General features: G+C 43.0%; 1 protein-coding gene across 5 annotated transcripts in view; it reads left to right on the plus strand.

Annotated features, from left to right (window-relative positions):
• The window catches only part of TJP1 (tight junction protein 1), a 255,520-nt gene that overhangs the window by 18,326 nt on the left and 225,025 nt on the right, over positions 1 to 12,169 (plus strand). For all 5 annotated transcript variants that reach the window (XM_030878391.2, XM_060293719.1, XM_030878393.2 and 2 more), the window contains exon 2: positions 1,798 to 1,930. In XM_030878391.2, the coding sequence (XP_030734251.1) occupies positions 1,798 to 1,930 (133 nt within the window). The remainder of the gene's footprint in view (positions 1 to 1,797; positions 1,931 to 12,169) is intronic.

Here is a 12,169-nt window from a genome sequence, read left to right on the forward strand (position 1 = left end):
TTTGGGATGAGGGGGGAGGGGGGAGGCTTTTACTTGTTGTTTCTGTATCTTTCTGTACTCTTCAAATATTCTGACTATATGGATGGAGTACTTTTAAGCTGTAGATGTACCTAAACTAGTCTATTTTATGGTATTTACTTCTACCTTATTTTTGTTGTCAAATTAATTTTGCTAGTAGTCCATCCTTTGTGTCCTTTTCAAGCAACAAGAGACATTTTATTTTATTTTTAAATGTATTTATTTTATTCATTTATTTTTGGTTGTGTTGGGTCTTCGTTGCTGTGTGCAGGCCTTCTCTCATTGCAGTGAGCGGGGGCCACTCTTCGTTGCGGTGCGCGTGCTTCTCACTGCAGTGGCCTCTCTTGTTGCATAGCACCGGCTCTAGATGTGCGGGCTTCAGTAGTTGTGGCATGCGGGCTCAGTAGTTATGGCTCGTGGGCTCAGTAGTTGTAGTTTGCGGGCTCTAGAGCACAGGCTCAGTAGTTGTGGTGCATGGGCTTTGTTGTTCTGCGGCATGTGGGATCTTCCAGGAGCAGAGATAGAACTAGTGTCCCCTGCATTGGCAGGTGGATTCTTAACCACTGCACCACCAGGGAAGTCCCTCAGACAACATTTTAAATACCAAAGATTAAATAGGTCATGAAGGTTAATAAATATATGAACATGGAATGTATTACAAATAGGAGATCTGATCATAAAATAAGGATTATGTTTTTCACAAACCACACAGCCACACTTACAAATCAGCCTCATTACTTTATAATCTTTTTATCTCTAAAACCATAATCCACTGAGCAGTGTCCTCCCAGGTTCCCAAGGCACCTTGTTCCAAGGCTGCCACCAGCAGTGGCACAGAAATGGGAGGACACATGGCAGTCTGGAGTGTGTGTGTGTATGTGTGAACACGTTGCCCAGGGTGCGTTCTGTAGATGGCTTAGTTTGTGTGCTGTTTCTTATCTGAATTTTCTTGGTTCCATAGTAATACTGAATTAAGTGTCGACTGTCATGCTTAAATTTTTTTTTAACATCTTTATTGGAGTATAATTGCTTTACAATGTTGTGTTAGTTTCTGCTGTATAACAAAGTGAATCGGCTATATGTATACATACATCCCCATATCCCCTCCCTCTTGCATCTCCCTCCCACCCTCTCTATCCCACCCATCTCTATCCCACCCCCTAGGTGGTCACAAAACAATGAGCTGATCTCCCTGTGCTACGCAGCTGCTTCCCACTAGCTATCTGTTTTATATTTGGTAGTGTATATATGTCAGTGCTACTCTCTCACTTCGTCCCAGCTTACCCTTCCCTGCTTCCCCGTGTCCTCAAGTCCATGCTACGTCTCATGCTTAAATTTTTAAAGGCTGTTTTCATGCTTAACAGAATCCTCCTGAACAGTTTCTGTGGTTGGGGACAGTGATGGCTGCTGTGCACTGGTGTGCCAGGCACCAGGCTGAGCACTAGATAAATAACCACCCAGAGGGAAGCAGTGCCTCTCAGTTACCTAGGAAACTTCAGTTTGGTCTTGGTTGCTTTTCTGATGGTTACAGAGTTGACTTTTAGTGAATCTTAATGTTGGAATATTTGAACTGTCACGAAAGATTTCTAAGCTATCAAGCTGCTAAGAAATATTTAGAGAGGTATCTGGTAGAATGTAGCTCCACTGTGATTCTTAGCTTTTTGGTTGAAAAAGGAGTATGACATCTCCAAAGCTATTCTCAAGTAAATGCTTCCCTCATACTTGAGAAAAGTATTCACCTATAAACCTGTCTTCTTAAGAATTTTCCTCTTCTTGCAGGGTAACACCATCCTCTGAAAATCCTAATGGTGCTACTTCTAGTGTCAGCCAAGGAAAACCTTCTCTAAGACGAATTAAAGGGAGACTACACAGAAGCAAAAGCCTTGATAGCATCGATTTCTGTGAACTCACTGTAAGTGGATTGTTTAACGCTTTTCTTCCTTTTCAAAGAATATGAAAAATTTGATTTTTAAATATTTTCATAAAAATGCAACAGGCTTATTTTGTGGTAAGCATTTTTCGGTAAAAACTGGTTTATCCAACAGGTTACCGACCAGCATAACTTTCTTAACCGATATCTATAGATACATTTATGATAAGCGGTTCATAATGATGATTCTGGTTCAAAGACCAAAATAAACAAATGTTTCCTGAACTCTACAACAAAAATTGAATTAAGGGGCTTCCCTGGTGGCACAGTGGTTGAGAGTCTGCCTGCCGATGCAGGGGACACGGGTTCGTGCCCTGGTCCGGGAAGATCCCACATGCCGCGGAGCGGCTGGGCCCGTGAGCCATGGCCGTTGAGCCTGCGCGTCCGGAGCCTGTGCTCCTCAACGGGAGGGGCCACAACAGTGAGAGGCCCGCGTACTGTAAAAAAAAATAATAATAAAAAATAAAATTGAATTAAGTTTAGTGGATAATGTAAATTTCTCGGAAAATTACAAATCCACATATCAATGTAAGTACAGACCTAAGTATTTGATGAACCCCAAACACCCAACTTCCTTGTAGTTCCAGAAAATAGAGGTGCTCTCTTATTATTAGGACAGATCCCAGTTCAGTTAATGATGGGGTTTTCTTCTCATTCTAAGTGATTAACATTAGTGACCTTTTTTTCCCCAGGCCTAGTGACAGGTTTTCACTTGGGTATATGGTAAATTCATGCATGTTTTTAGAGGAACACTGGCCCTTTCAGGCCCAACTGTCCTTTCCTATTAATTGTGTTGTCCTGGAAGAGCTACTGCAATGCCATAAAGGAAACACTAGAATTTCCCTAGCTATAAGAAGGTCTTATTCACATTTATGTGTTGTAGCATTCATTGGCAAATTAATGGATGTTCGGGATGCTTAGACTAGATGTGTTCATTTCTCCCTTGAGCGCTGAAGAATTCAGAATTATAAAAGTACCATTGACCATTATTGTTTCAAAAGGTGGTAACAGTGTGAAAGTAAAGCCTATCTTTTTTGAGGATATGACCGCTGCATCTTTTTTTTTTTTTTTTTTTTTTTTTTTGCGGTATGCGGGCCTCTCACTGCTGTGGCCTCTCCCGTTGTGGAGCACAGGCTCCGAACGCGCAGGCTCAGCGGCCATGGCTCACGGGCCCAGCCACTCCGCGGCATGTGGGATCTTCCCGGACCGGGGCATGAACCCGTGTCCCCTGCATCGGCAGGCGGACTCTAAACCACTGCGCCACCAGGGAAGCCCTACTGCATCTTTTGCCTATAATTGATGAAAACAAAAGTTCAGTAATTGTGAATACTCTATATTTTTAGTTTTCAAAAATTTTAGTAATTATTTTTATTAAAATAATTTTACCCAATTATTTTACTTAAAACTATGCTTGACCATATAAGACAAGAAGGTGAAACGTGACCTATCAGAAGACATTTAAGCAATAACTGAAAAAAGGTGTTAAAAGACAGTAAATTCATGTTAAGTAGACAAAGTGACAGAATAAAGTATAAGTCTGGCTTAAAATAAAGCAAATTGCTTTTCAAAAGTGAAACACTGAATTAATTGAGAAACAAATTTGAATTATTTGTTAGAACATAAAAATGGGAGTTGAAATTTTATCACGTTATTTTATATGATGTTAAATATTATCATTACTGAAGCATAATCAGATAACTAATTAATTTGCCTGTCATAAAATATGTTTACTTGCTTAAATAGAATTATTGTGGAGGGGGAAGATATTAAAATTTTTCTAGAATATGACAGAAGAAGAGCTTAACTTCACGTAAGGTTGCCTTCAGTTTCTCAGAAATAGATTATATCAGCTGTGAGGAAAAGTTGGTGAATAGAGTTATCTTTTTATTGTGATGAACATATCTAAAAATTATTGATAGTAAATTTCCTGTCTCATTCCATGAAAGAGTTGATTTGGCTGAAGTTAGTGTACAGTACAAGCAAGGAAAAAAATAACACTAGCCAGGTGCAGAATTAATTTATTTCTTTTTGATGATCTTTCCTGTTTGACTTTATGTCAAAAGTGAAATGTTTAAGCATTTCTGGAGGGAAGAGGTTTTGACATTGAGGTTCAAAGAGAGGTAAAGCTGAGGTAGGGAAAGTGGATTCCTGGGAAGAGCTGTGGGTTCTGGTGTGGGGTGTGCTTGGCTGCATGAGCTGTGCTGTGTGTGACTTTGGTGTTCTACTTTCTGCAGAGTGCATTGAAAGGCCATGTACTGATAGTTCATCTACTTGTCAGTAATGGGAATGTATTAACAAAATGTAATTACTGCAATCAATTTGGGTTTTTTGCAATTTGAGTTCATTTTCTGTCTCAGGTTCTTATAGTCATGGTTGGTGGGGCAGCAATTTAGTGTTTTGTTCTTTGAACATTTTTAGATTGTCAGAAATTTTTACAATGAACATGTTCCGTTTTTAGCAAAGCAATAAACTGATTTTCTGAAAAATAAAATAATAGAAAGAAGACTCTCCCAGCTTGGCTATTCCCACTTTCTACCATAAGCTATGGTCAGATAATACTATAATATTCAGAATGTATAGGGACATGGAGTATCTTTGGTATGGGGCTGAAAAAGGACTTTTTCCCTCTACCTTTTTTTAAAAATTTATTTATTTGTTTTTATTTTTGGCTGTATTGGGTCTTCGTTACCGCGCACGGGCTTTCTCTAGTTGCGGCGAGCCGGGGCTACTCTTCATTACGGTGCGCGGGCTTCTCATTGTGGTGGCTTCTCTGGTTGCGGAACACAGGCTCTAGGTGCGTGGGCTTCAGTAGTTGTGGAACGTTGTCTCAGTAGTTGTGGCTCACTGACTCCACAGTGCAGGCTCAGCAGTTGTGGTGCACGGGCTTAGTTGTTTTGCAGCATGTGGGATCTTCCTGGTCCAGGGCTCGAACCCGTGTTCCCTGCATTGGCAGGTGGGTTCCTAACCACTGAGCCACCGGGAATCCCTTTCCCTCCACTTCTAAAATTTTATCTTCTTTTTTTTAAAAAAGGGAGTACTCCGCTTTTTAAAAATGTGGTTTAGAAAAGGGTTTCATGGGAGGTAAAAAGTGTTCAGATTTGTTTCTCTAATGCAGTTGACTATGCCATATAATCGTGGAGAACCAAATTTTAAAATCTTTGCCACAAAGTTTAAAGGGAAAAAGATCTTTGGGAAAGGGTCTGTAATGACTTCTAATTGTATAGGAATACATAACCCTTATTCTCTTCAGGAAATAGCTTAGCCATTGTATGTATCTCTTCATAAATGTTCTTCTAGTGCAAAAAGACTGAAAATTTTGTCATATTATACACTTTTTTAAATTGTAAAAATTCTTATTAAATGTATGGCTTCCTTTAACCACCAAAGTAAACAGAAAACCTTAAAATAGAAAGACTGAAACTTAGTTCATGGTCTCCTGTCATGTACATATATATCAAATTTGCATGACCAACAGAGTAACATTTATATTTTTACATTTTGCTTTTAACTTTGCCTGAGAAAAAATGCAATTTTCATTGCTTTTGGAAGAACTTAGCAAGTGGAGCAGGAGGTCCACTTGCCGTGGTTTCAAGGTCCCAGTTTCTGGCCGATAAGCCTCAGGTTCCAGCTGAGACTGTTGGCTTTGGTCCCAGCATCAGATCGATGCCATTTCACCCCTGGGGAGAGTTGATTGTTTCAGCTTTCTCTGTGGGGATTAAATGGGATGGGCTTTCTAGTTCATTCTGTAAACACTGCAACGTAATTGATTGACAACCTAGTTTACTGAGGGGGCCTGGAATCCATCCACTCTCCCTAGGTCCTTGAGACAGTGTCCCAGGGATACTTGGTACAGTTTTCTTAGGCGGGGCCTGGAATGGACAAGTCTGTTATGATGATGTGTTTTGCCTAGAAAACCTGAGCCTTTCTTCAACACTTTAATGAGTAAAATGCTATATAAACCATGTGACAAGTTCTGTTTCTTCCTTCGGGTGAAGGAGGGATGTATTGATAATCAGTATGAAGAAGAAAAGCAACCGTTTGTCTTTAGATTTAGCTAATGATGTTTCCGTTCTCAGCTCTTCCGTATCACTGTGGTGTCATTGCCATCAGGTTTAGAGTCATCAGGTTGCATTTTCACTTCTGTCCCTTCCTCTCTCTCAGATTCTAAATGTGTTATCAAAGAATTTTAAGTGGTAATTTAAAAATTCAGCAGATCGCTTGAAATTTTACAGCTTCTCTTGATTATACCTCCTACCTAAAATAGGAGGATGGAGCCAGTTGAGTGGGATTCCTTCCGTTTGGGAATGCTGTCCTTAACGTGAACTTAAGTAATTTATTTCTTGCTTTGTGGGTGTAAACCTAGATTGTCAGTTTTCTCTTTCTGCCAACAGAAATACTACAAAGAAGTTCTATATACAATAAATAGGAACAATGAACTAATTAATAATTTATGTCTCTGTTCCTTTAGCCTTGAGTAAAAAGGATTCAGTCATCACTGAGAACCATTAGGCAAAATGATACATTTTTCAAAACCCTTCCAGGAGTTTTTGTCATGGGAGGGAAAATATGTGAAGATATTATTTGGAGTGTTACCTTTTGGGGCTAATATGCCACATTTCACTGCTGCCTGAATAATAGTTCTGTGGTTTTTTAATGATCAGCAGTTTTTCACATTTGAAAAGAAACTTTTTTCTCCTGGTAAAGAGGCATCTGTGTAGGCTACTGGAGGATCTATGCAACCCTGTCGGGATATTAGTGATCGAAATTTTCTCGTTCTTTCTCTACCCAAGACCTCCTACTATGAGATGTGTGGGATGCTGAGACCCCAGAGGCCTGTTTTAAAACTAAATATCCCTTTGACTTTGACCATATGTCAAGTGTGCTTTCTTGGTGCCTGACTGATGAGTAAGGAGCTGGCACTGAAGGTGCTGAGTCAGTAGAGGGAGAAGACATGAAGGACACTGAACACCAGCTTACCCTGCTTCCTGGTTTGGTGGGAAGGGCCAGCCACTCCCTGCTCATTGCTCTTCTCTGATCACCACCACCCACCTCACCGGAGGAGAGCTTAGAAGAAACAGCAGTGAGCATCGTGGGTGCCCTCTGCTCTTCTCACCCTGAACTCTAGTGACTTGGCATCTTTCCATTCACTTTAGGTATCTCCACGTCATTGTGGGTGCAGACCCCAGGCCACCTACACATCTCCTCACTGCACCTTCGCCTCTTAGTGTGTGTCCTGTTCTCCATTGATGATGTGTTTCAGCTCCTCAAAGGCAGGGAGCATGTCTTTTGTATTTCCCAGTGCTAAGCATGTCAGGTCTATGCTCATTAAGTATTTGCTGATTTATTGTTGGTTGACTTACTGCTCCAATAACTTTGGTAGGTGAGTAGAAGAAAGCTGAGCGACCATTAAATGTTAAAGTGGTGGGGCTGAGAAGCAAGAGGACATGTAAAATCATGTCACTCACTTGACACACAGGAAAAGGAAGCAACTTCATGTATTGACTTCTCTTATGGTGAACATGCCTGAGCATGAAGAAGTAAGGGGGACATTTTTCTGAATAGCCAGAGTAGATGTGGTGGTACTGATGGAGGTAGTGGAGGTAACTGGTGGAGGTGGAGGTGGTGGTGGGGTGATGGAGGTAGAGATCATCGTGGAGGGGATTTAGGTAATGTTGGTGGTGGGGGTGGAGGAGGTAGAGGTAGTGGTATTGGTGGTGTTGGAGGTGGAGGTGAAGGTGGTGGTGGTGATGGTGATGATGACGGTGGAGTAGTATTGGTGAGAGTGGAGGTGGTGGTAGAGGCAGTGGTGGTGGTGATGGTGGTGTTAATGGAGGTGGTTGTGGTAGAGGTGGAGGTGATGGTGGTAGAGGTGGTGATGGTGGTGATGGCAGTGGTGATGGTGAAGATGATGGCGATGACGGTGGTGATGGAGGTGGTGATGGAGATGGTAGCTGGGGTGGTGATGGTGGTGTTGATGGAGAGGGTGGTGGTGATGGTGGTGGTGATAGAGGTGGTGATGGTAATGGTGATGGAGGTGATGCTGGTTTAGGTGATGATGGTGGAGGTGGTGGTGGTGATGCAGGTAGAGGTGGAGGAGATGATTGTGGCAGCTTCTGTTCTCACAGTGGCCAGGTCCTTCACATTTTGAGGTAGTGAGAATGTTCCTGATTGCATGTTACAAAACGCTGACTCAGAGTGACCTGAATATTAAGGATGTTTATCAGGTCACATTCCTAGAGGTCTAGAAGTCTACTAGGGTGATCTTCATGCCTGATTTAATCCCATGGGTCCAGTTCCATTTTCCTGGGAATCTTAGGTCTACTCTCCTCTCTGCATAGACCTCATCAGTAGACTTGTCACGTGGTGAGTGTGGCAGTTCTGGGCCTCACATCCACATGGATGAAGTCAGGAAGGAAGGGGAGTCTCTCTCTTACAAGCATGGAAACCCTTCCCTGAAGCCGCCTTTGCTCCTTCCCATTTCTCTCGCTGGGCCTTTTCCTGGACCAGGATCTGGCCTGGTGGATCACGTGTATTGATTTGCTTAGCTGGGTTCTTTGACTAAAAAAGTGCCCCAACCCCCCCAAATCCATAAATAACAGCTATATGAATGTAAGAGTTGGCTGATTGAATTATAGTCATTTGAAATCAACTGCCAGGAATTTTTTCTCAGTGGGAGTCTCAGGGTAGACAGTCGTTGGTACAGCAGCTCTGTGATGAGACCTAGTTTTCTCTTTTCCAGGCTGCCCTCAGTTTGCAGGCCTGGGTCCTCATGCTGGTCTTCTGTGGTCTCTACGTGTCTGCTGTGGGTCTGCCCTCATATTTTGGGTCTCCAGCGAGGAGAAGGCGGCAGAGTAAAGGCACAGACTTTGTCCTAGGGAAGCTTTGTCCCGTTATTTCAGAGGAGATTATGCCCGCTTAGGGACATCTTCCTACATCTCTTTGGCAAGAACTGTGTCATGTTGTCATCTCCAGTTCTAAGGGAGGTTGAAAAATGGGAAATTTTGGTAGCACAGGGCTGCAGGGGATAAAAATGGGGTTCTGCTGGTGAGGAAGAAGAAGGAAATGGACATTTCATCAGTAACTAGAAAAGTCCACTTACATACCCTAGCAGGTCTGGAACTTGCCACTGTACAGACCAGAAAGTTAATGCCCCAGTAAAAGCCAAATCATAAATGGGTTAAATTACAATTGATATGGCATTTTATGAAAGATGTATGTTGCCCCAGCATCAGTGGGGTGCCCCAGTAAAAGATGTATGCTTCTGAGGCCTCTACATATTCAAAATTCATACAATTGTAAGATCCATTTTCCCAGAGGACTCACAAAATATGGTGGCTTATTTCTGTTTTCCAGATAAAGTGGTCTGGTTAGAGTTCATAGGCTATAGGTCACTCAGCCTGCTGGTTTGAAGTTATGCAATTCTCACTGGTCACTCTTAATTTGGGGCATTTGCATAATTTCAGATTTGTGTATGAAATGGGACCATTAATATTTTATGTTGCATGATTGAGATTTGCACAACTAAAATTTGCTTAACATATCAAATTATGTTCGGTTTAAGGCAGGAAAGTTTATAATACATTTTAGAAAAAAATATATAACCTGATGGTTAAAATACAAAAAGATTTTGTGCCTGAAGTGGTACTTTCAGCTAATTCTATGAAAACTTATCTATCCAGAACAAATTGTTCCTCAGGTTTTCCTTCATTCCATCAAGTCTTCGTTTTTTCAGTACAGCCTTACAAGGATCTCTTATATCATCATTTATGTCTATACATTGCCTCACCAGCTTCAAAGACAGATCATGTGTCATTAAACTACATAGCTTCCTAATGCCTAGCATGTTAAGGACTTAGAGGACCTCAGGATAAATATTTGTTGAATGAACGAAGAGATTTTATTAGGTGAATCAATGCCCTCCCTGGCAGGTAGACCGGGAGGAGGCACTGTGAATGGCAATGGAAACCACAACTTGCAAAACATACTTACGGTTCTGTGTGGACAGCTTCCTTGTTGGCTGCAGCAAGTTCACAACCTCACTCTGTTTGACTACAGGCATGTCTGGGGGTCTTTGGCTGGTGGGCTTTGTCAGATGTAAGGAAAGGAGAAGATAAAAAGTACTAGAATGAACAATAGGGAGAATTTTAAAATGTCATTTTGAAATATTTTTAAACGTAAAGAAAAATTGTAAGAACAGTACAGAGAACTGCCATAACCCCACTCTCCCAAATTTCCCAACTGCTAACATTTCATAGCGTTTGCTCCACTGCCCACTCTCTCTGTGTAGAGATGTGTATGTGTGTGTGTGAATACACCCTTTGTTATTAGTCTTTTGCTGAACTCTTGAGAGCAAGCTGTAGATATGGTGTCCCACAGCCCCTAAACTTTTTTGGGTTTAGTTCCCCCAAACAAGGGCAGTTTCTACTTAATCATGATATAACCCGTGTAACCAAGGCAGGAAGTCAACGTTGGCACAGCAGTTCTGTCCGGTCCACACATCCCATCCGAACTGCACTGCTGTCCCAGCAGTGTCTTGTTTCCCTTCTGGTGCAGGATCCCGCCCAGGAACATGCATTGCTTCTAGGTGTCATATCTCCTCCTTGGCAGTTTTAAAGAATCCTCAGCCCGGGGCTGTTCTGTGTTTCCCCATGACCAGACTCAGGTTATGTGCTCCGAGCAGTAGCTGAGGGGCTGTCCTCACTAGTCCCAGCTCACTGAGGTCTGGCCTCATCACTGGACACCGGAGTGGCCCAGTCCCAACCCTCTGTGGGGAGAGGCATGGCTGTAGAGTACAGGGATCTGCCAGAATTACCACCCTCATCAGTTTTCCAGAGTGAGCAGAGTTAGGTAGGGAGAACAAAAAAATCGGGCTATTTATGTCACTTTAGGGCAGCCAGAGACCAGTTGGAATGCAGTTTGCCAATTGACAACCAATTAGTAGGAGCTGCTTTGCCCATAATGGTTACTTCTTCATTAAACTGTGAATGTCCAGATATCTCTAAGGGACTTTTACAGACAGCCTTACAAGGACATTTGTTTTTTTAACTGGTTAATAAAAACAACGGCTACAAGTACTCTTCCTGTCAGCCTCCGTCTTTTGTATTGTTTCAGGAGCTCAGAATTTTGTCTCCATCTTGGACCTATGCTCACATCGCTTATCTCTTTAGAGTTTCTTTTCACTAACAACTGCTAGTTGGGAACTTTGTTGGCTCTGATTTTAGGCAGGATTTTATTCATCAGAACTGAGTAGAAAACACAGGGCTTTTAGAATTTAGGTCTTAAGGAAAAGAATATTGAAAATAGGATTACCAAGAAGAGAACGAGAAGCCTTTAGTTTTCTGCCTTAATTTGTATCTCATAATCTCTTGGGAAGGCTGCCCTGGATTTTGCCTGACCATCTCTTTCTCTAGGGCTTCGATTCCTTTTGTTGTCTGGACTGGAGACCAGCGGCTGCTTTCCCCTCCAGCTCCCAGTCACTGCCCGCCCCACGGCCTCACTTCTCTTCATGCGGGACACCAGCCCACAGCAGAACACGCCTGAGCCTCATGTTCGGTTCACCTGGGACCCCTCTTCTCCACACCTTTCTCTCTCATGCACACACACCACCACCACCACCACCGTCTCGCCTGCCTCTAAAATGGTCTCAGTTTAATAGAGAAGGCAGAAATGTAAACACACCACACCATGGACAGTAGTAGAGGCAGTGCAGGGTACCCCTGGGGAATACGGGTGCTCATCGCCCCCCTCGTGCAGAAGAGAGTCACGAAGAAGGTGACTCTTTCACTGGACCTGAAGGATGCATCAGACTTTGTGGGGGAGGGAGCGGGGAGGATGTCCCCAGGTTGAGGGAGCAGGGCAGGGAGTGGGGATGAGCTGAGAGCTGCCAGGGCCGTGGGAGGGACCACAGGTTGTTCTGACCCCGAGGGGCAGGGTCAGTCTTGAGCCCCCACCCCGCCTCCTGTCTGGAGCTCCGCATTTATCTGTTCCGCTGCAGGAGGGCAGGGGGATGTGCACCATTTCACTTACAAAGAAGGATTCCGCCATGATGATGCTTCTGTGAACTAAGAGGGCTAATGCTAGAACCAGAGGACATGGCCAGTTCAGGGGTGGGCAGCAGGAGGGGAGCGAGCAGGGGAGTTCATTCGTGGGTGATGGAGCAGCTGAGGAGGGCAGTTTCCAGAAGGGAGTGAGTGACCAGCAGATACGTGCAGCCTCAGATAG

This window comes from Globicephala melas, chromosome 2, assembly GCF_963455315.2.
Source record: "Globicephala melas chromosome 2, mGloMel1.2, whole genome shotgun sequence".
Lineage (NCBI taxonomy): Eukaryota > Metazoa > Chordata > Mammalia > Artiodactyla > Delphinidae > Globicephala > Globicephala melas.